Source organism: Nycticebus coucang, chromosome 16 (genome assembly GCF_027406575.1).
Source record: "Nycticebus coucang isolate mNycCou1 chromosome 16, mNycCou1.pri, whole genome shotgun sequence".
Taxonomy (NCBI): Eukaryota; Metazoa; Chordata; class Mammalia; order Primates; family Lorisidae; genus Nycticebus; species Nycticebus coucang.
Genome location: NC_069795.1, coordinates 1,690,439 through 1,713,961, shown reverse-complemented (window position 1 = coordinate 1,713,961; position 23,523 = coordinate 1,690,439). Strand labels below are relative to the sequence as shown.

The following is a 23,523-nucleotide window of genomic DNA, read 5'->3' as shown; positions in this document are numbered from 1 at the left end:
AATAATGTTGAAACTTGGTTACGATAAAAATCTAGAAGTGGTCTCACTTTGTACAACTTGTCTATTTTATCAGCTTCATCAAGTTCCTCATCAGAAATATGCAACAATTTCCAAATCAGGCTTGGTGCCTAGGTGTAGGCTAGGGTGCTAGCCACATACACCAGAGCTGATGGGTTCAAATCCAGCCTGGCCTGCCAAACCACCAAAAAACTACAACTATAGCTGGGCGTTGTGGTGGGCGCCTGTAGTCCCAGCTACTTGGGAGGCTGAGGCAAGAGAATTGCCTAATCCCAAGAGTTTGAGGTTGCTGTCAGCTGTGACTACACTGCCCAGAGCGACAGCTTGAGACTCTGTCTCAAAAAAAAAAAAAAAAAAAAAAATTCCAAATCACAAGGAACCCATCAAGTGTAAATACAATTCAGTATCCAGGTGTCTCAAAGAAGAAACCACTTTTTGCTGAGAAGTTATGCTCAATGTCTTTTAATAACAGCATATTCATTCTATTGAAAGACAACCGCCAACAAGGGCCTTTAGCTTCTCAGTAGTTAGGTCCTTATGCCAGTGTGCTGCATAAAAGTCCTTTTGGTGACTGGCTCTCAAATTCTTCATGTTTCTCATACAAAACCACATATTTCTGTCAATGAACAGCTTGAAATACATTTTTCCATCAGTTTCAGCTGTGAAACTGCTGCTCAAATTCAGTGGCCCTGGTGTATTTGGAGACGAAGATGTAGTGTCTTTTGGGCTGGTAAATGATTTTGTCCAGGTAACACCGTGGTCACCTGAGTTTGCACGTGTTTTTTTTTAATTTTGCTTTCAATTTCAGCTGGTCTTCACTCATCTTAGTTTCAAGTTTTTTTATTTTAATTTTTTTTCTTCCTTTAGCGATTCTCTTTCCCTTTGCCCCCCGAGTAGCTGGGATTACAGGTGCCCGCCACAACGCCCAGCTTTTTTTTTTTTTTTGGTATAGATGGAGTCTCACTCTGGCTCACTCCGGCTCATGCTGATCTCAAACCTCTGAGCTCAGGCAATCCACCTGCCTCGGCCTCCCACGCTAGGACTACAGGCCTGAGCCACCACGCCCGGTCCACGTGTTCTGCCTGACACAGCGGCAGTGGTATCATCTCTTTGTCATCTGAGCCATCACTGTTGGTTTCGACTTCGACCAGTTCGTCGCTGCTACGAGAAAGCTCACAGTCATTCTCTCATTCTAGGCGGACATTCTTGAACAGGAAAGCGTTTGAATCCTGCAGTAAATCCTTACCACTTTTATGACGCTTACTCATTTTATTTAACGTTGTCTAAGAACATCTCTCTTTTTTTTTTTTTTTGCAGTTTTTGGACGGGGCTGGGTTTGAACTCCTTTGAGCCACAGGCGCCGCCTTTGAGCCACAGGCGCCGCCCAGAACATCTCTTTTTCAACCTTATTCAACGTCACCTGCTAGTAAGTGTAGTCCTGGACGCAGGACTAAGCGTGAATGAACCGGCTTCCAGGACATGGGAAAGACAAGTCAAACCGGTTTTCCGGGTTCACGGTCTACAGGCTTAAAGACCCATCTGTGCCGAGGCCAAGGCTCTTGCCCGAGGCTGGCTGGGTGCGGGTGTCGCTGGCGGCCGCCCCGCGTCGTACGTAGGCTGCAGCCTCCGGGTCACGCTGACAGGTCGCGGCCGTCTCCGCCCCGCTCACGCCCACGTCTCACAGCCTGCTCCGCCGCCCAGTCCACTGAGTTGCCTCTTCTTGTAGGGCAAACGTCATCCGCGCGTGGCCCCGGCCCAGCGCCGTGTGGACCCTCGCCCGGTCACCGCGCACACGCACCTAAGGACCGTGCCCGACCCCGCACCGGGGCACTTCCGGGCGGAACACGGATCCCGGCAGCGCAGTTCCTGTTTCCGCCCGGCAGCGGGACCGGTTGCCGGAAGGCTCTCTGCGCATGCGCCGCCCCGCTGGGGCGGCCGAGGGTCTCTGCGCGACGAGATGGGGAAGGTGAGGGGCTTGCGGTCCCGCGTGCACCAGGCTGCCGTGAGGCCCAAGGGGGAGGCCGCGCCCGGCCCTGCGCCCCCTGCCCAAGAGGCGGCCCCTCTGCAGGTTCCAGCTGCAGGAGCCGGGGGGAAGGTAAAGTCGGGGCCGAGCGGGCGGGACGCGCCGGGTGGGTCGCCGCGGGTTGGGGTGTCGGTCCGCCGCGTGGGTCCCGCGCCGGGCCCCGGCCTCGGGCTCTGCCGGTGTTTGCTGAGGGACCGGGGCGACTTTCTTGACTCAGCGGCGGACTCTGAGGATCCGTTCCCGAGCTCTAACTACAGTGCCAGGAGGGCCTGACTTGCTCCGCTCCTCGTGCTGTGGGAGGGAGAGCCGGGAACCTTCTGCTGCAGTCTATAAACGCCACTCGGATGTGGCAAAGGTTCCTTTAAAGTTTCCTGAGCTCTCCTGCCCCAGGAAAGGGGAGGGGGGAGGGGAGAGGGGAGGAATTTTCCAGGTTAAAGAAAAACGAAGAGTAAATTGAACAGAGACCTTGTACCTTTCGGCAATTATCTCCCTGTTTCCCCACCTGGTCACCCAGCTCTAAGCAGCCACTAGTCTGCCTTCTGTCTTTTCTACGTTTTATATGAATGGAATCATATGGATTGTGGCCTTTTGTGTTTGACTTCTTGTACTTAAAACATCGTTTTCCATGTTTTCAAGCTTGTTGATACTTTATTTCTTTTTAAGTAATATTCCACCATATAGATATCACGTATTGTGTGTATCCAGATGCAAATCACTGAGCGGCCCTGGAAGCGTTTACTGGTGTTTGTAACTAAGAGGATTGTATGTGAGTAGCAGAGAAAACATGGTTGATGCTGGGAGATCATGGCATTGGATCAGAAATTTTAATACAACAGCCATGTTTTTATTAAGCGTTTACTACGTGCCGGGCACTGTACAACTCAGCAGCCCTGACCCTCATTTTGTAGGTGAGAAATCTGAGAGTTAAGTAAATCACCAAAGACATTCAACTGCTGAGTGGCGGAGCTGGTATTTGAATTCAGAAAACGGCTCCAGAGCCCAGGCTCAAAAAAAAAAATGTTCATGTGTCAAAAAATTCACCTATTTATAGTGTACAGCTCAAAGTTGTGCAACTGTCACTACAAATTTCAGGATGTTTTCATCACCGCCAGAAAAAGCCTTTATCAGTCATTCTAGCAACTGCTGATCTCCTATAGATTTGCCTGTTTACACATTTCATGTGAATGGAACAATACGTGCCTCCAAGTTTGTCTTCTTTTTTTTTTAATTGTTGGGGAACCAAGTTTGTCTTCTTTCATTTAGCATGCTCTCAAGATTCATCCTTGTAGCTATTCTCTTTGTAGCATTAATTTCTTCTTTGTTTTTGTTTTTTCTCCATTCTTATTATGGCTGAATGATGTTTTATTGTTTATTGTATGGGGATAATACTTTGTTTATTCATTCATAAGTTGATGGATGTTTGGTACTGCTGTGAAGATTAATGAACTGGCGTTTCTGTGGAGCTGAGTCACTTGGTAACTTTAGCTTTTTTTTTTTGTTTTGAGACTCAGTCTGACTTTGTCACCATTGGGAGAGTGCCTTGGGGTCATAGCTCACAGCAACCTCGAACTCTTGACCTCAAGTGATTCTCTTGCCTCTTTTTAATTTTTAGTAGAGACAGGGTCTCACCTTTGCTCAAATTTGTCTCGAACTCCTGAGCTCAGGCAATCCACCAGCCTTGGCCTCCCAGAGTGCTGGAATTACAGGTATGAGCCACTGTGCCCAGCCATTTTGAGCATCTTTTCTTGAGATTTTTGGCTATTTGTGTATTTTCTTGGAGAAATGTCTTTTCAAGTTCTTTGGCCATTTTAAAATGGCGACATTTGTCTTTTGTTGTTAAGTTGTAAAAGTTCTTTCAGTATTCTGGGTACTGAAATCTTAGCGGATATACAGAGGATGCCAAAAAATGTGTACACATTTTAAAGGAATACCTCCCTTAAAATTGTAATACTCAGTATATACTGGTAATGTTTGACATCTTGTAAATTATATCTTGTATCTCTTGTAATTGCAGAAAAAAACGTGACTTGAATATGACAATTTGGAAATATTTTTTTTCTTAAAATGTATATACTTTTTTGGTACCCACTGTATATGGTTTGCAAGTATTTTTTTTTCCAGTTTTATGGGTTGTCTTTCACTCTGTTCATATTATTCTTAGAAGCACAAAATTTTTCAGTTTTTACAGAGTCCATTTTATTGTTTTGTTGCTAATACAATCTAGGAAAGTATTGCCTAATTCAAGTCAATGAACATTCACACTTAAATCCTAATAATTTTGTAGTTTCGGCTGTTACATGTTACATATTAGGTGGTTAAATGGTCTTTGATCCATTTTGAGTTAATTTTTATATATGATGTAAAGTAAGGGGTCCATCTTCATTCTTTTGCATTTGATAGCCAATTGTCAGAGCACTATTTCTTGAAAAGACTATTCTTTCCCCATTGAATATGAGGTAATCTTGGCACCTTGTCAAAAATCAATTGACCATAAATATATGGGTTTATTCTGGACTCTCAATTCTGATCCATTGATCTTTATGCCATTACCACACAGTCTTAATTACTGTAGCTTTGTAGTAAATTTCTTTTTCTTTTTTTTTTTGTTTTGAGACAGAGTCTCACTTGGTCACCTCTGGTAGAGTGCTGTGGTGTTATAGCTCACAGCAACCTCAAATTCTTGGGCTCAAGCCAGTCTCCTTCCTCAGCCTCCCAAATAGCTGGGACTAAAGGCACCTGCCACCAAGCCTAGCTAATTTTTGTATTTTTAGTAGAGACAGGGTCTCACTCTTGTTCAGCTTGCCTCAAGCAGTCCTCCCACCTTGGCCTCCCAAAGTGCTAGGATTGTAGGTGTGAGCCACCATGCCCAGCCTGTAGACCCAGAAGGCTGTGCGCCCTGCACTGCCCGCTGCTGGCACCTTTTTGTCCACCCTTGGGTTCCAGCACCACTCCCTGCAAGTCTCTTGATACTGTCTTGCTCATTGACTCTGTCTCCATCCTATAAACCCCCTCTCCTCCTGCCAGAGCTTCCCTCAGAGCTGCGGTTTGGCCCCTGAGTTCAGCCCCTGCTGTCCCACTCAGCACCTTCTTAGCGTACCATCTCTCTATTCAGGGGTCCTCAAACTTTTTAAACAGGGGCCAATTCACTATCCCTCAGACCGTTGGAGGGCCGGGCTATAGTTTAAAAAAAAAAACTATGAACAAATTCCTATGCACACTGCACATACCTTATTTTGAAGTAAAAAAACAAAATGGGAACAAAAACAATCACACTGCCTCATGTGGCCCGCGGGCCATAGTTTGAGGACCCCTGCTATGTAATGTGGGGAAGTGAAATTTCACCTCCATCCTCAGAGCTTTTTGGTCAGCCCTGAGATTTAAACTGACATAAGACAAGTTGACAGGGGAGAAGCAGACACATTTATTAGCCAAGTTTTACATGGCCCAGGGTCCTCATAAGCAAACAACCCAAATTTAAGTGACAAAGTGAGGTGCTCTTTGTGTGAAATGGAAGGGAGAGGAGGTTGTGGGACTTAACAATCTATGTGGGAGGGGGCTAAAGGAAGGTGGGAATTATGTTAACTGGATCTGTGTGTGCAGAATTCTCTCAGCTTTGACGTTTAGTCTTCAGTAATAAGAATGTTACTTTCCTCTGGCACAGGGAGGATGTTTTCATGTGGGGATTTTAGCTCCTACTTCCAGGGGAAAAAAGGGGGGGGGGGGCAAGTGCTACCTTGTTGTACCTGCTGTTTTTTAAAAGTTCATTTAGCTCAAAATAATCCTTTTGCCAAAGTGGTCTATTTTGGTGTGGTGTATTCTGCTGCCCTTCAGAAACCTCTGGCGTCCATGCTGTGGTCCCTGGGGGATTGGTGCTTGGACTTGGGTGGGCTTGGGAGGGAGGGGCTGGGTGTTCTGGCTCATTGTGCTGTGGTCAATGGTGATTTGGAGGATTGACATCTTGGTTAGGGGTGAACATGGCTCTGAACAGACCTGGAAAGGAGGTTGCTGAGGTGAAGTGTCGTTATGCATGTTACAGGGTTGTAGAAAGAATGAGGAAAAGATGTTGGCAAGGAAATTTGGTTCTCAAGATTGTCATTTTTAGTCGGTACTGATCCTGGCTCCTGAAGAGCTAGGAGTAACGCCTGGCTGGGGTTTGAAGCATGAAGGAGACGGGTCAGGGGCACTGCGGGTCTGCCTTGGAGCCCTGGGACTGGGGGCTCCCACTCTGGGAGGCGAGGGTTGGTTCCTGTAGGTCTTCTTGGGCAGAGAAGCCAGGGGATCTGGGACCTCGCGCACCCCTTCCCTGCCACCTACTTACCTCTGAAACCATGGAGTAAATCTCATGTTGTCTTTTTTCTTTCCTTTTTCTTGGGGACGTTAGGACTGCGCTTTCATCAGGACTGACATCTTTGCCAGGACCAGGATAGACCCCAGTGCCTTGGTGCAGAGTCTGGAGCCGGATGCAAGGAGTATTACTTCCGTCAGGAGAGGTGAGGGGGCTGTTTGCCTCATGGATGCCGTGCTGGTTTTAAGATCACTCACTCACATTTCTGAGGTCTGAGTGGAGGGCAGGTGGGCTTGTGCCTTGCCTCTGTGCCTTGACTATTTCTCAGGGTGACATCCCCTAGAGCAGATTGCAGCTTTTGGTTTCTGCATCTGGGCTGTGTCTTGCCACCTTTCTGATCATAGGACCTGCTGGTGTCAGGAACCCTGGGGCAGGTGCGCCCCTGCACTGCAGCAAGCAGCATGGACCATGTCCTGCCTGGGGACTGGAGATTTGGGTATCTCTGGTCACCTACAGGATTGAAGTGTTTTCTGCTCATTCACTGATTCTATCATGGTTGGTGTATTTGAGGTGTTTTAAATACTTTCCTTAAACTCAAAAGAATGCTTTATGTACTGTAAGGGGAGGTTAGCTCTTTATCATTTTGTACCAGTAAGTCTTGTAGGTTTTCATTTAGTTTGCTTTGGAGATAGGTTGTCCCTGTCTTGCCTGGGCTAGAGTGTAGTGGTGTCACCATAGCTCACTGCAACCTCCATCTCCTGGGCTCAAGTGATTGTCCTGACTCAGCCTCCTGGGCAGCTGGCACTACATGCCTGGCCAATTTGTTTCTTTTTTGTGGATATTGAATCTTGCTATGTTGCCCAGGCTGGTCTTAAAGTCCCTACTTAGCCAAGTTCTGGGATTGCAGATATGAGCCACCTTGCCTGGCCTTCTCTTAGGATTTTTTTTTTTTTTTTTTGAGACAAAGTTTCATTATGTTACCCTTAGTAGAATGCCGTGGTGTCAGCTACAGCAACCTCAAACTCTTGGGTTTAAGTGATTCTCTTGCCTTAGCCTCCCAAGTAGCTGGGACTACAGGCGTCCACCACAACTCCTAGCTATTTTTTTTTTTTTTTTTTGAGACAGAGTCTCATTATGTCCTCTAGAGGACTGTGGTGTCACAGCTCACAGCAACCTCATCCTCCCATGTAGCTGGGACTACAGGGGCCCACCACAATGCCCGGCTATTTTTTTGTTGTTGTCGTCATTGTTCTAGCAGGCCCTAGCTGGGTTTGAATCTGCCAGCCCCGGTGTCTGTGGCCGGCGCCCTAAGCACTACGGGCACCGAGCCCCGGCTATTTTTTGGTTGTAGTTGTTGTTTAGCAGGTCTGGGCCGGGTTCAAAGCTACAGGCCCTGAGCCCTTCTCTTAGGATTTTAAAAAAGCTGAGTAAGTCACTCCCTAAGAGCAGATTCTGCCTGTGGGGTGTGCGTTTTCTTTGCAGTGGCCACTTGGGTTAGTGTCCTTCTGATTTTTTCCCAGCAGGACAAACAATACTGCCCAGGGGTATCTAACCTTTACTTTAGTTTTTCTGCTGCACATTGGAGGAACAGTTGTCTTGGGCCGCACATTAAAAACACAAACACTAATGAAAGCTGATGAGCAAAAAAAAAAAAGGTCTGTGCATAATTTTTGTGTTATCTGCCACCATAGATAAGCAAAAAGGTTCTCACATAATCCACATGTGGCCTGTGGGTTGCAGGTTGGATGCCCCTATAGTAAACCCTCTTTTTCCCCTCCTTTTGAGAAGTGCTTTATTATATGTCAAGTGAACACACAGGTGACTTATTTGAGGCCCTCTGCACACACCAGCCTTCTGCTCTCGACAGACACATGGTCTTCTGGTTTCTGTCAGGATTCTAGCAATTCCTGCCTCTCCAGCAGGTCACTCCCCTCTTGCCCTGCCCGCTGGGTACACCCACCCAGGAGGGTATCCCTGGTCTGCTTAACTTGCCAGAACTATCATTTCCAGAGGGGGCATCTGTTGGGCAGGTGTGGAAGGCTGGGACTCCTCCATGGCTGTCCAGTGAGTTGAATGGATCCAGGAACTTGTACTTTGAGTCCAAGGTGTTTCAGAGAATTCCAGGCTGCCATGGTCAAGACAGGTGGCATTGGCTGCCCAGGCCTGAGGGCAGTAACTGTAGTGACCACAGTGTTCCTCCATAGGGCATATACCCAGGGAAGATCGTCCTCACTTGTCTGAGGAGGTTGGGTACAAAGAGAACATTTTTGCAGCTGGGTGCATGGACCTGAAAGCCTTAGGTGGGGCAGGGGCCTGGGTTGTGGTGCAGAGCTGGGAGCACTGGCAGTGCTCCATGAGGACAGAGCAGGTGGCCTTGTGGTGGGCAGAGTGGGAGTGCTCCGTGCAGGACTGGAGCTGGGACCAAGAGCCGCTAGCTGCACACATTGGGCAGGTAGGAGTGGAGGGCTCTGGGCCTCTGCTTTCCACCAGTTTGCAGCTTTGTCTGGACGCCTGATCTGGATCCAGGCTTTGTAGCTCTCCAAGGAGGTGATACTAACACTCATTTCCTGAGCTGTGCCAGTTTTGAGGTTGAGGCATATTAATAGATGTGAGATGTGAAGCAGTGCTTGGTCAATGTCTTGGAGGTGATTGCCCCATGCACTGATGACCAGGGTGGGCCTGGCAGCAGAGAGTGGGGGCGGGCGTGCTCTGTAGCTGCTGGGAGTTGGGTCCATGCTGGTTCCTTGCCCAGGAGTTTTGTGATTGTGGGTACTTTCTGACCCTGAGTCGCCACATCTATAAAGTGGTGGCAGACCCCTGACACAGTGCTGAGCTGAGGGCTGACTGTACCTCTAGGAAGGCCTGGGCATATTTGATGTGCTGATCTCTTGTTCCTTCTCTCCAGGAAGGACCCCATGAGGTGACTCAGCCAGCCCAAGAGGAGCTTGTGCTCTCTGGACGGCTAGATGTTGTCACCGTCTTCCTGAGCTTTGTGCCCCTCACTGTCAGCCAGGGCCCTCATGACTGTCCCTGAGGGGAAGACGTGGGTCCCCCTGACCTACCAGCCATGGTCTGAGCTGCTCAGAGCTCTAGTAGTCACTAGGTCCCTCCCTGCAGCAGCTGCCTTCCTGCCTTGTCTTGTCCTTTTTTATCTTTTTTTTTGTTTTGTTTTTGAGACAGAGTGTCACTATGTTGGTAGAGTACTGTGGCGTCACAGATCACAGCAACCTCAAATTCTTGGGCTTAAGCGATTCTCTTGCCTCAGCCTCCCAATTAGCTGGGACTATAAGCACCTGCCTCAATGTCTTGCTACTTTTTGTTGCATCATTGCTTTTTAGCTGGGCTCAAACCCGCCAGCTTCAGTGTATGTGGTTGGTGCCGTAACCACTGTATTTACAGGCGCCAAGCTGTGTCCTTTCCTTTTTCATCTTAAGCCCCTGTGGCTCAGTGGTCCCCAGGCCTGCCACACGCTGAGCCCCACATGGAGATTTAGGGCTGTCATGCTCACAGTTCAGCATCTGTCTCAGAAGCTCCACTTTAGCATGGATCTGGCTTGTCCCGTTCCTGGGCTGATTCGGTGTCCTCAGCTCTTGTGGCCTCTCTGGGTCTGTTATTTGTAAGCCCAAACCTCATCAGTTTGGAGTAATTGTGAGAAGCAATGGGCAGGCTAAACTTCAGAATATCCAAAATCTGATTTCAAATTTCAGTATCACACTATGAAAGCACAGCTAGAGAAACGCTCTTAAGAGGGGGGGCGATTAATTGGAATGAATTTGAAGGTTATAATGAGTTTTTCTTTTTAATTTGGCTACTCTTATTTATGCATAAAAAACTAAGAGACGGGCGGCACCTGTGGCTCAGTGAGTAGGGTGCCGGCCCCATATACTGAGGGTGGCGGGTTTGTACACAGCTCCGGCCAAACTGCAACAAAAATAATTGAGCATTGTGGTGGGCACCTGTAGTCCCAGCTATTTGGGAGGTTGAGGCAAGACAGTCACCTACACCCAAGAGTTGGAGGTTGCTGTGAGCTGTGATGCCACAGCACTCTACTGAGGGTGACAAAGTGAGACTTTGTCTCTAAAAAAAAAAAAATACTAAGAGACTAGTGACTGCACCTGAATCTCACGGACTGGGTGTCAGGGCCTGTGCTTGTGGCTCCCCATCCCCAGGGGCTAGGCCTGGTATTATCCCAGCTGCGGGCTGGGGCTGGGTTATGGGTATAGGGATCTCACAGGTCCCCCCACCCTCCCACTGCCTGTGACTGTGATTCCCACCTCAGCAGCCCTAGGAGGATTCCTGAGAGGGTTCTGTAATACAGCATAAGTCTGTGTGTCATCTCTTGGGTGTGGCCCTGGGATACCTGGCGCCTGGCCCCTGTGCAGTATGGTGAGTTTCCATCTGGTCACCTCCAGCCTTCACCTTCAGTGGGGCAGCCTCTGGCTGGCCCTGCTGGGCTGTGGCTCTTAGCTTCAGGTTTCTGGTATGTGTTCTTTCCAGCCACCTGCCAGGGCTCAGCCCTCGCTGGGTGCAAGAGCCCTGTGCTGGACTCAGGGGATCATAGGACCCATCGGGGGTCTGGTAGAGGGGGCCAAGCCTGGCTTTTTTCCCTTGCCCTTTGACATGAAGAGCCAGCGTGGCAGGATGGCCAGAGCCCAAGGGTGCCTGGCTCCCTGGGGGATGCCCAAGCCCTGCAGGTGGGTAGTCCCACAGATTGGGGGTGGGGGTGGGGGTAGCTTGCCCAGGTGCAGCAACGCTAGCCTCAGCTCTGTTTGTGGTGTTGGTCTTCTTGGCTCCTGATTTGATTGGCCAGTGCCCTAGGTCGGTGGAGGGCACGCCATGGGTGTAGGTCCCATGGAGAGCTGTATTTGAGAATGTCTGCCTGGATTAGTGCAGCATCTCTTCCCCATACCCTGTCGCCCCTGTGTCCCTGCCATGGGCTGAGTCAGAAATAGTGTTGTACTCTGTTCGTGGTGCTGCTGGTGTGGCCTGGAGGAGGGGCTCCGGGCTCCTCACCCTCTGTGCAGGGGCCTGTTGGTCCCTGTGGGTGCTTTTTTTTTTTTTTTTGACAGTTTTACACACGCCCTTGGTAGAGTGCTGTGTCATCACAGCAACCTCACAGCAACCTCAAACTCTTGGGCTTAAGTGATTCTTTTCCCTCAGCTTCCCAGTACCTGGGACTACAGGCACCTGCTACAATCCCCAGCTTTTTTTGTTTGTTTGTTTGTTTGTTTTGTTACTGTTGTTGTTGTTTAGCAGGCCCTGTCCAGATTCGAGCCCCTCAACCCCGGTGCATGTGGCTGGCACCATAACCACTGACCTACGGGCGCTGAGCCTGCCTGTGGATGCTTTGTTTTTGGCATCTTTGCTGTGTCTTTGCTGGAATCTTGGGGTCCCAGCTGGCCTGGAAGCCACATCTGCCTATTACTTACCTCCTGTCCCTTGACCCTGCCTTTCTGTTGTGGACTGGGCCTGGTTTCCTGGGAGGAACCTGCTGAGCCCTCAGCCATGGGCTGTGGGGTTCCTGCCCTGGGCTGGCCCAGAGCATCTACCACCCCCTGCCCCTGCAGAGCCTCCCACCAGTAGAACTCAGCTTTGCCCTGTGCCCCAGGGCTGTGAGGGAAGGGGCTTTGCAGGGGGCTCATGGGCCCCTGTGTGAAGTGGCTCAGCTCCTCTGTGCCTGCCCTTTGTGCAGTGACCTTGAGCAGTGCCCCTTCTTCTGCTCCCTCCCCTGCACTTGATGCCACCCTGCTGTGTGGCCAGCTTTGGCTGGTACAGTGAGCCTATGTGGACACTGGCCTGGCAACTGGTAACTGCTTGCTGTCTGTGGCTGACTCCGTAGGCCTTGGGAACAAAACTTAAGACTTGGCATCAGGCTGTGTAGAGGGTCAGGCCCCTAGAGCAAGTTTAGCATTCTGGTTCTGTTCTGTAAATTCCTGCAGGCTGCAAAGCACAACAGATGATGGACCTGCTCTGTTCTGACAGACATCTGGGACATAAGCCCTGAGAAGCAGGCAGGCAGGGAGGACTGGTGGGAGGACATGCCTGGTACGGACTCGGGACCTGGGCTTGATTAGGAGCCCTGGAGCATAGGATGTGAAGGGGGCACAGCAGCATCACCCCGATGGAGCTTATAGCATGCTGGCTGGTGCAGAGGCAGTGCTGGACACAGCACAGGATGCGAAGTGGGCACAACAGTGTCACCCCATGGAACTCACAGCATGCTGGCTGGTGCAGAGGCAGTGCTGGACACAGGAGCACAGGATGCGAAGGGGGCACAGCGGTGTCACCCCATGGAGCTCACGGCATGCTGGCTGGTGCAGAGGCAATCCTGGACACATAGCATGCTGGCTGGTGCAGAGGCAGTGCTGGACATAGGAGCACAGGATGCGAAGTGGGCACAGCAGGGTCACCCTGATGGAGCTCACAGCACGCTGGCTGGTGCAGAGGGAGCGCTGGACACACAGCATGCTGGCTGGTGCAGAGGCAGTGCTGGACACAGGAGCATAGGATGTGAAGGGGGCACAGTAGTATCACCCTATGGTGCTCACAGCACGCTGGCTGGTACAGAGGCAGTGCTGGACACACAACTGTAGGAGTGTTGGGCCAGGTGATGAGGCCGCTTGTGCCCCAGCACCTGGGCAGGGCTGGCTTTCCTGGCCAGGACGGACTTTTCCCAGGTGATTGTACTTGCAGAGACATCGACTTTTTACCCTCAGGCCCTGTACCCCCAGGCAGAGGGTTCTCTGGGCACCCCACCTGTGGTGGTGTGCAGCGCCTTCAGGTCACTCCTGGCCCCACGCACGGGAGTGCCCAGCAGAGGGCAGCAGAGTCATGCCTTGTTGCTATTCCGGGCAGAGGGCGCCTCAGCAATTCTTATCCTAGCACCTGCGACATCTGAGCGGTTTAGAGGGTTGTCTCTAGGGATTTTTTTTAAATGAACCCTAAAGGCCTTATCCTACAGCTGTGCAGCCAGGACTGTGGCAATACCCGTGTAGCACGCATGTGTTATTTACCTCTGTCCCAGTTAAGCGAGAGCCACGAGCATTTCCCAGGAAGCCATCCTGTAGAGTGAGTCTGCAAGGATGACTCCCTCGGCTGAGTTGCTATTTCTGCAGCCAGGCAACCCCATGAGCCACATGATGTTGTGGCTCTTGACCAGGGGCTGCAGGTGTGGGCCACAGCCAGTCCAGCCTGGTGCATCTCTGATTTCTGGGGTCTTCGGTCTCACTGTCTCTTGTGAGGTGTTGAAACATCAGAAGTGCTAAGTTACTTCTATCCTCCTTGTGGCCTGCGGGGCTCTGTCCCGCCCACCATTCTGCTTAGTAGCCTGAGGTTTCTGTTATCAGCTCCTCCCAGTACGAGAAGGAGGTGCTGAGAGGCTGCTCAAGGACCCTGTGAGCTCATCCTTTGAGATTTGAGCACAGACGCCAGCCCAGGAAGGTGGCGGGGGGGGGGGGGGGGGGGAATCTGTGTCTGTGGGTCACGGTGACCTACCTCTTCCCAGCCTGGAGCACAGGCTGGTGGGTGCAGCACAAGGGGGCCAAGCCCTCTGACTAAAGCTGCCTGTGTGACTTAAAGGCCTTAAAACCAGGTGGGGTTCCAGTGGCTCAAGCCTGTAATTCTAGCAGTCTGGGAGGCCGAGGCAGGTAGATTGCCTGAGCTCATGAGTTAGAGACCAGCCTGAGCCAGAGTGAGACCTCGTTGCTAAAAAATAGCCAGGCATTGTGGTGGGCACCTGTACTCCCAGGTACTTGTGAGGCTGAGGCAAGAGAATTGCTTGAGTCTAAGAATTTGAGGTTGCTGTGAGCTGTGACACCATGCCACTCTACTGAGGGCAGCAAAAGGAGACTCTGATTCTCAACAACAAAAAAAGCCCTTAAAACCGATTGAAAGGTAGCTGGTGAGAAGAGCACTCAGAAGCTGCATTTGGGCTCAGCCAGTTGGTGGTGCGCTGTGTGCTCTAACTGGACAAGGCCACTGTTCCTGCAGCCTGCACCGAGCCCACGGCTGGACACAGAGGAGATTCCCAGCCTGCTGCCGGTGGCATTGAGACCCATAGCTGTCCCAGGCCGGAGTCTTGCTGGGTGGGATGTCTCTAGGCACTGGGAGTTTGGGGGTGCTGACAAGTGAGGCTCTGGGCACGCTGCAGACCTGGAGTCAGGGAGGGTGTGGAGTGGCCCCTTGGCTGCCCTCTCAGAGTCCTGGCTCCCCAGGTGCTGGGCACTGTCATCATTAGGAATGCTCTGTTTCCATCACTGCCTCACCTGTGATAGAGGAGTCAACGTGGGGTCAGCCCCACCTAAAATTATTATTCGTAAAAATTATATGTTATGTTGGGAAAGCAGATGTGTGTGCACCTCATAGAGAAGACAGCAACCTTGGATGACAGGAAGCTGGTCCTGGAGTGTCCCGTCTGTGAGCCGTCCTGTGCTGGACCCAGGCCTGTGGCATAGGGGATTGGGGTGGCACCACCTCTGTGTCCTGGGAAAGGCCTTCCCTTGGCCAGCAGGTCCTCAGAACACTCTTCGTGCTCGTTGTACAAAGATAGTCCACTGGTCACATGTGGTTGTCGCAGGCCCTGCGTGGCTGAATCTTGCTTAGCAGAGATTCTCACATTCTCTAGAGGGTGACAGGAGGATGGCCACAAGGAGAGGCAGACTCTTCATCAGAGCTGTCTGCTATCAGATGTGATGTTTTAAGACATTTCTGGAATTGTTTTCTGGAACTTTCACATCAGAGAGACAAGCCTGGTCCCTGTGGCCTGGCCTGGAGGCTTGCAGTGGCTGTCCCTCATTGCTGGGAGGCTGGCCCTGGGCTTCCTCTCTCCTCGAGAGCCTATCTCCAGCTGCTTTGGATGGAGGTCAGGGGTCCCTCCCCTGTTAGGGTTGCTGCAGCTTGGACCTGTCTGTGCTATGTGCTTTGGACACCCTTTGCTTCAGGAAGATGGTTGGGGTGGTGTTATCTGAGCATGTGGGTTGCTACTGAGCATGTGGGTTGCTACCAGCACTGGGCCCTGGGTGGCTGGAGCTGTTCCAGGTTCTTGGTGTATTTCTGCCATATAGCCTTCTGCCATGATCATCTGTATGTCACTCATGCCATTGACAGTTGGGGCTGGAGGGTGGCTGAAGGTTTTTAAATGGAAACTTGGGGGTGAACAGGCAGGGGCCTGGCCCTGTATGCTGCAGCTTTGGGATGCTGCTCATTTCTGCTTCCATCAGACACTGTCCTAACACTAATAGCCCCTCAGGACCCTGCTTCTGGAGCCGGCCCCGGGCCCCACTCCAGTGTATTTCCAACCCCCAGCTGGAGATGCCCACCAGAGCCTGTGCAGCTGGCTCTCTGGAGCTCTCTGGACAAGGTGTCCTCAGACCCCATTCCTCTGAGGGCCTGACCCGGGGTGCCAGCTGCACACTCTTCTGGCTGGGGCTCTTACTCCGCGAGGCTCATCAATGGCCTGCCACCTTCTGGGTGGGACCCAGAGCAGCTGTGGCCTCAGGCAGGTATGCAGTGGTGTGTTGTGCTCCAAACCTACACTGTGGTGCGTGTATTTGCCACATGCTTGGTGCTGGGTTTTGCAGTGGTTTGGTCATGAAGGACCTCCCTGGAGACTCCTTAGGCTAGGCCTCCCCACTAGCTCATCTCCCAAGGAATGAGCTGTGTCTCAGGCCCCACAGTGGTGACAGTTGCAGGACTGTGCCTTGCTCCTTTGCATGGGAGCAGCACACAGGCACAGTGCATGGGCACCCTGGAGGACTGTGCAGGCTGGTGGCCTCCCGGGTCAGCTTTTGTTTACTTATGAAGGAAGCAGTGATTGGGAGCTCACCGCCCAGGGGCTCAGGCAAGCAGGCAGGCACTCTCTGCCCTTGAGCCTGCCTGGGATGGGCACTGACTGCAGAGCGACCTCCCCTTTCCTCCAGCCCTTGCTGAATCCAACTGATCCCAGTAGCTTGTGGATCCATTTGGATTTTTGATATGTATAACCATGTTATATAAGTAAAGGGTGACAGTCCCTCCCTTTCTGTTTTTTGTCTTTTATGTGTCTTGCTGTCCTTGCTGCCCTGGTGGCAGCTCAGGCGGCAGGAAGCAGTGCCCTCCGTGAGGTAAGCCCTGGGCAGCTCCTGGGAGCCCGTACCTCGTGGCCATGTCAGGAGCGGAGATAAGCTGCACCCGTCTGTGTTAGCTCCAGGAACTGTGTGAGGGTCCCGGCCCTGTGGCCCTGTGTTTCATGCACTGCAGGGAGGGCTCCCGAGAGTGGCTTCACTTCTGTTGGTGCAGGTGCTTCTGGGTGGCCTGGGCCTTCTCACTGGGGCCCTTATCCTTGGGCGGGTGGAGGAAGCTCGGACTGCCACTGTGGCAGGTTTTGCTCCCACAGTGGCTGTGTGCAGTTCTAAACACCTGCCTGCAGGTCCCAGGGGAAGGGGACATGGGCCTGAGCCATTTGCCCCTTCCTCAGACCTGCTGGAGGGTTAAGGACTGCCCGAGGGGCCGAGCACTTGGTCTTCTAGGGAGGAGGCTGGGCTCCCTATCCCTGGGTCAGTAGAGGGCAGTGGGAGGGGCAGCCTCTGTGGGAAGGCGCCTCTACCCTGCAGAGCTGGGGACTCTGCCTCTCCTGCTCTGAAATCTGCCAGCATCTGTCTACATGTTGGAAGTCAGTCACAAGGGTGTGAAATCGCCCTTTTGATGACAGAACTGCTCTGCTCGGTGCATTTGTGAGAGTTCTTTACATGACAGGGGTTTTCATCAACAGAAAGGGCGCTTTTAGGAGTGAAGTCAGTGGGGTATGTTTTAGAAAGTACGTTGATGTCCGCCATGTGGTTGATAATTTTGTCAAGAAAACCAGGGTATTGTCTTGGATTAGGGCAATTTGTCCCCAATTTTTAAAAATATCTTTGGGCTTTTCTTTAAAATGGATACATAATTACAGATGTAATTAGTGTAAGTAATGAAGAAAACTTGGAAAGCAGAGAAAGAGGAAGGGAGCAGAATCCCCTAGCTGCACCTGTGCGCCGAGCCTTGTCCTCGCTTCTGTTTCCTGGCTGCCTCAGTGCTTGCTGATCCCCCCTTTTTGGGTGACTGTCCCTTAAAAGTTGCACATTCTTGAGCTTGTCCTGCAGCACTGCTCTTAGTTACGTTGGGGAAAGTGACCCATCATGCGGTGAAAAACTTGAGTGCAGACCACCATTTGGGGATAGCCCCCTTGCCCTGAGCTTTCCTGGCCTCTGCCCCTCTCCCCCATGGGTGGATTTGCCTCTCGCTGCCTCACTCGGCTGTGTCCTCGGGGATCATTTCACGTTAGCGTCCCTCTTCATAGCTGCTCGGGTTTGTTGTATTGTGATGTGACCAGCACTATAAGACTGTCCTTGTATACACTTATTTGTGAACATGAGTAAAGGTTAGTAGATAAACTGGTGGTGGAGTTGCCGAGCCAAACTTGTAAACATTTAAGACTTCATAGATTTTGCCAGATTGCCTTGTACAGACAGGGCTGGTAACTGCATGAGTCTGCCTCTGTCTGCCAGTCGTGCCAGCCGGGGTTACAGACTTAGGCCTCTGCCAGGATGAATAGTGAACAATGGCATCTGGTTTATGAACTGCACACTAAGGCGCTCTTTCTTTCTTCCTTTTTCTTCCCTTTCTTTTCTCTCTGACAGGGTCTTGCTCCGTTGCACAGGCTGGAGTACAGTCCTTTGATTGTACCTGACTGCAGCTTCAAGTGATCTTTCTGCCCTACTGTCCCAAGTAGCTAGGACTACAGACGTATACCACCGTGTCTGGCTAATTTTTTAATTTCTGTGTTTGTAGAGATGGGGGTGTTGCTATGTTGCCCAGGCTGGTCTTGATCTCCTGGCCTCAAGTGATCCTCCCCCCATGGCCTCCCGAGTAGCTGGGACTACAGGTGTGAGCCTTGTAGCTGCAGTTCTTTATGAACAAGGTTCCGTGCAGTCCTTGTTTCCCTGTCTGTGCAGTCTTCCTGTTTTCAGGCTGTTTCTTACGTGTTTGAAAAGGCTATTTATGTGAGAAGGAACAGACTTCTTTGGTTGACTGAAGAGGTTTCTCTTATTGGTAGCTCCTTTTGAATTTGTTCATGTAATTTTTTCCCCTTCATAGGTTTTAAATTTCTTTGTAGTAAAATTTTTCTTTTTTTGTAAATGAGTCCTGAATGTTTTTTATAGTGCATATATATATATATATATATATATATTTTTTTTTTTTTTTTTTACCATATTTACTAGCCAGGACCTTATCTTGGTGGACAGAATGAGGTGAGTGCTCCCTCGTCTCCTCCCAAGGGTCCCATCCCACAGCTGTGTAGCTGGTTTCACAGGACATCATGGGGAAGAGAACCCACTGCAGTGAGATTCTGTTAGTTCTCCGGATACTGTATCTTATGGTCTGTACTGCCTTGGCCAGGTCCATACACAGGTCTTTGTTGGGAAGTAAGAACACAGCTTCTTGATATCCTTTGCAGAAGAGCCAGTTACATGTTAATTGTTCCATTAGAACATACGTTCTGGGACACCCCACAACCCGCCCCCCACACCCCACACACACACACACTGCACCCTGCACCTGGGAGGCCGTTCCCTGGCCCTTTGTCCTGCCCTGCAGACCCACCTGCTGCTGGGCGAGGGCTACCCACCAGGCATCCATCCCCCATGGGGCTTGACTTACTGGGGCTAAGTCCACGCAGCCACGTGTGGCAGTGTGTCCCCTTTACTCTCGCTGTTGGGCTGGCTGTGGTGACCAAGGACTAGGGTGGGTCCACTTCAGCATGGTTTCTAGTCACTGTCAGAGGGCCAGGGCCAGGGAGGCGGTTCCTTGAGGGTTACACTGGCCCCCTTCTCAGTGCTCTGGAGGCGGAAGCCTTGGTGCGCTCTTCCACTCTCCTGGAACCCTAGAGGTCTCACGTGGTCCTGGCCCTGTGCTGCCCAGCTGCTTGTCTTTTAGTAGTGACAAGGATAGGACCACGGAGCTTTAGTGGGGGGCTTTGTACGGCCAGTGCTTGTGAGGATGTGGCCTGTGCAGACTCTCTGTTCTTGCCCATACCAGGCTATGGGAGCTCCTCGTTCCAACCAGGGCCTTGTCTGTGCCTGTGGGCTCCCTGTAGCCAGCCACGTAGTTGGTACCTGCATTGGCATGTGGCCCCAACATGCCCCCAACGTTGAGGCTGGCTGCCCAGGGCTTAGGTGTCAGTGCTGAAAGGCAGGTCCAAGAAGGGGCTGGGTTCGTATTGTGGGAGAATAAGGGGGTGAGGGCCCGCAGACTCGCCTCAGCTGCGGGCAAGGTTCTGCGAGTTTGATTTCTAGGGGACTCGCCCCTATTCCTGGTGCAGTGACTGAATGGGTTGAAGAATGGGAGGTGACACACAGCTGCTGTGGGGTGGGGAGCAGGGGTTAGGGTGGGGGCATAACCTCTGTCCACAGAGCAGGGAGCTAGGGCCATGGCCACCTGGCCCTTCCCGTCTGTGCGGTGTCCCGTGGCCTCAGCACAGTGGGTTCAGTGGTCATGTTGCATGTTGTTCCCATCGTGAGTTCTGGAGGACTGTACTTGTCCTGAAGAGCTGACTGTGGCAGGGTTCAGTGAAGCTTCAGTCTGGGCCAGGCCTGCCCTGGGCGCAACGTTCTGGTACCTGCTCTATGCTCACCAGATGAAAACCTGCCCCAGGTGCGGCCATCGCTGGGGTCACCCTGTCATTAGTCAGACATGGTGGCGACCTCCTGTCTTTCCCTCGTGCCTGGGGGGCCTTAGTGCTGGTGCTGCGGAGATCTGGCTGACGGCTGCACACGCTCTCCTGGGAGCAGAGAGGTCTGTGCAGTCTCACCCCTTCCTCCTGGGCTGGAGTCCCTGCTGTAACCACTCATGCAAGGCTCCCTGTACTAGGTTTGTAAGTCTGGAGACCAGGACAGCTTGAGCTCTGTGGCCAGTGTGGGCTGCACACACCTGCTCTGCTCCGTTTCCCCACAGGGCAGTGGGAGACAGGCTGAACAGGCGCGTACCCTCTGTAAATTGCCTGCACAAAGCCTGGCAAAGGGGCAGGAGTGAACTTGAGCGAGGCTGCCTTTAGCGAGTGCTCCTGGGGCCCAGAAAGCAGCAGCAGGGCCTGCAGGGGCACTGGGGCCGCTGCCAGTGGTTGCAGGCAGCCCCTGCCTGGCGCCAGCATTCCAAACCTCCACGTCTGCAGGAGAGAGCGGCGTGTTTGGTTCCTGTTTCCCTGGTGCCATGGAGACGGGGTGCTGGGGAGCCTCTTGGGTCCCAAGCCCAGTAGGGTCGTGGCATTGGCAGTCCTGACCCAGCCTGCTGCGAGTTTGCATCTTTCTGATACCACCCAGGTTACTGTTGGAGTCCATTTCCACTGACAGTTCAGTCACAGAGGGTTGCAGGAGTGGTCTAGGGAAGGTTTTTTCCTGCTCCATGTGAGGCATGGCCCTTGTGACTGAGGCCCCTGCCCCCGCTTTCTCCTAGGAACTGCCCTTGCTGGGCCAGACACGTCCCAGCCCCTTGGCCTCACCAGCTTCCACACACCCCTGCCCCCATCCCTGATACCCATGTTTGGGCATGCTTTCGTCTCCCTCATGGTTTGAAGCTGGGCCCTGCTGCCCCCACAGCCTCTGACAGGGCTGCCCCTTCCTCCCCTCTATAACTGTTGGCCAGGTAGTTGGTGGGTGCATTGTGGGGTCTGTATGGACAGGTAGCGCTGGTCTCAGGTGTGCCTGTCTAAGTCCCAGGTGCTCTGCTATGTCCTCTGAGCAGCTCAGCAGCCTGTCCTGAGCAGTGGTGGGGCTGAGCTGGCTCTGTGAGGCTGGTGCCTCCCTTTCTGGTTGGGGAATGAGAGGTCAGGGATGCTGAGGAGGAAAGTAGGTCACTGTGGGCATGACTGGAAGGCCAGGGCTCCTGGGAAAGGGATTAAAAGCCCTCAGGAGTCATGGGCTTCGGAGGTTCGTACTAGTTCCTGTACTAAAGTCTGAAACAGCTTGTCAGAATTACTACCTTTCTTTCGATAGAACGTGTTTCTGCGTTGTTTTCCTTAGAATCATGGCTCCGTTGTGCTAGCCAGGAAAATCTGCTCGAATTAAAAAAGACATCAGGAGACACACATCTTGCATAGATGTATTCTGGGAGATTGTGTCTGAAGTTGCAGCCACATTGTTGCGGGGAAGATCAGTTAAAGCCAAGGGAACAGGGCCAGCCTCAGTCCAGTCTGTTCTAGAGCAGACTGGAAGCAGAAATGCTGTTACCAGCACCTTCCACCTGTGTCCCCACCTGCCACAGTCCTGATGCTGGGCACAGGTTGGCCTCTTCCCTGTCCCCGAGCACCTGAGGCTCCTCTCCCAACATGTTGGGTCATCACCACTGCTCCACGTGCGGTGAGCACAGAGTGCCTGTGGGGCCCCTCTCATCTGGGCTTTATAAGGCAGCTTCTCCTCCCTGCCATGGGAAGAACTCCAGAGAGGCGATGACAGTTTCTTTGGATTTATATCTTAAGTTTACACGTCATGTCGAGAGTCATGCTGTTATCTCTCTTTTAGTCTGTTTTCTTTTGCTTATAACAGAGTACCTGAAAGTGGGTATTCTTTTTTTTTTTTAAAGGAATTTGTTTCTTACAGTTCAGGAGGCTGAGAAGTCCAAGGGGGAGGGCCTCTGGGGAGGGTCTTCCTGCTGGAGGACTCTGCAGAGTCTGAGGGGGCGCAGGGTGCCATGCAGCTAACATGCCAGCTCACCCTGCCTTCTCTCCCCATACCCTGTTTACCTGTTAGCCCATGACTGGGTGGAGTACACCATATATTGTGTGCGTGGGGCAGAACCCTCGTGACCCAGCCACTTCCCTGCCACATTGTGATGAGTTTTGGAGGGGACTGACCTTCCAGCCACAGCACTGTCTCACGCATTCACCTGAGCACGTGGGGCCTTTGAGAGGCTCCATAAGCAGCTGGAGGCCTCCCTCCAACTCCTGCTGCCCAGCGCATGGTCCCTGACCCTGGCCTTGTGCACTGGCTAAGGACACTGTTCCCTCTGGCTGGCTCCAGCTGGTCTGAGCCCTGTCTGAGCTGTGGCTGTCCTCATAAAAAGGAAGACATAAGGCCAGCTGGCACTGCCTGGGCCTCTGCAGGGCCAGCCAGCTCGGCCTGCGGCCACATAATGGTTCTGCCAACTTGGGCTGATCATCTCTGTCCCAGCATTAGTCAGCTTCCGGTCAGTGTTGGGCAGGCCTCACTGATGTCATTGTGGAGCACGTGGCCACCCTCCCTGCCCAGCTTGGGCTCATGTCTGGGGTGCCGGGCATCATGCTGCAGGGTGGGCAGCCTCCCAGTGCCGGGAGACTCCATGTCCTGGACCAGGCTATGTGCTCTTCCCCAGTGCTCTGAGAAGCTACATCTGGGTGTACAACCTTCATTTTGGAGAATAAACCTTCAGATCCCATGTCCCCTGGATCCCTTCTGCTGTGTGGTCCCTGGGGTGCATGTGAAGTGTTAGCACGGCCCAGCCTGAGGCTGCTGTAACGCCAAGGTCCTGTGGCCAAAGGGGTTCACACAGCCACCTGACCCTGGGTTAGTTACTCCCCCCAGGCCTCGGTGTCTCACCTGTCAGATGGGGCTTCATCGGCTCAGTGACGCCCTGGAGCCACTGCTCCTGGAGGCTATAGGGGATGAGCAGGTGTGTTCTATGCCTGGGTGGTGGCTGGGCTGATTGGCCTTGTGGCCTGAGGTGCCAGGGGACTTCAGCCTCTGGTTTTGCAGTGCCTCTGGAGAGCTTGAGGCCTGCCTAAGGGTGGGGTACAGTGCTCCATGTGGTCCTAGGATCACAGACCTGCTGGCCTGAATAGCAGGAAGCTTCTCTCCTGGGCCTAGCCTGAGGTCAGGTACGGCAGGTCCAGGCCCTCTGAGGCCTCTCCCCTGGGTGTGTAGATGACATCTCCTCCCTGTGTCCTCACAGGTCATCCCTCACGTGTCTGTGTCCTTGTCTTCTCTTACAAGGTCACCAGTCAGACTGGATCAGGGCCCACCCTGGTGACCTTGCTTTACCTTAATCACCTCTGTGAAGACCCTGTCTTTGCAGCCACATTCTGGAGCCCTGGCCTCAGCACTTAGGTTTGGGGAGGACACAGCCCCTATCAGGAGTTGTGCAGACACACCACGGGGGTGAGGGCAGCTCAGAACTGGGCCAGGCAGAGTCACCAGCGAGTAGGACAGGAGCCAGG

At 52.3% G+C, this 23,523-nt stretch overlaps 1 protein-coding gene across 5 annotated transcripts in view; it reads left to right on the top strand.

Moving 5' to 3' along the window:
* Positions 1-1,898: 1,898 nt before the first annotated feature.
* SLX9 (SLX9 ribosome biogenesis factor) overlaps positions 1,899-23,523 on the top strand; it is a 40,840-nt gene continuing 19,215 nt past the window's right edge. Inside the window, exons 1-2 of one of the 5 annotated variants that reach the window (XM_053564246.1) lie at positions 1,899-2,113; positions 6,423-6,531. In XM_053564246.1, coding sequence (XP_053420221.1) covers positions 1,976-2,113; positions 6,423-6,531 — 247 coding nt within the window. In that variant the 5' untranslated portion in view covers positions 1,899-1,975. The remainder of the gene's footprint in view (positions 2,114-6,422; positions 6,532-23,523) is intronic. The other 4 variants (XM_053564245.1, XM_053564244.1, XM_053564242.1 and 1 more) reach the window with 4 other exon arrangements.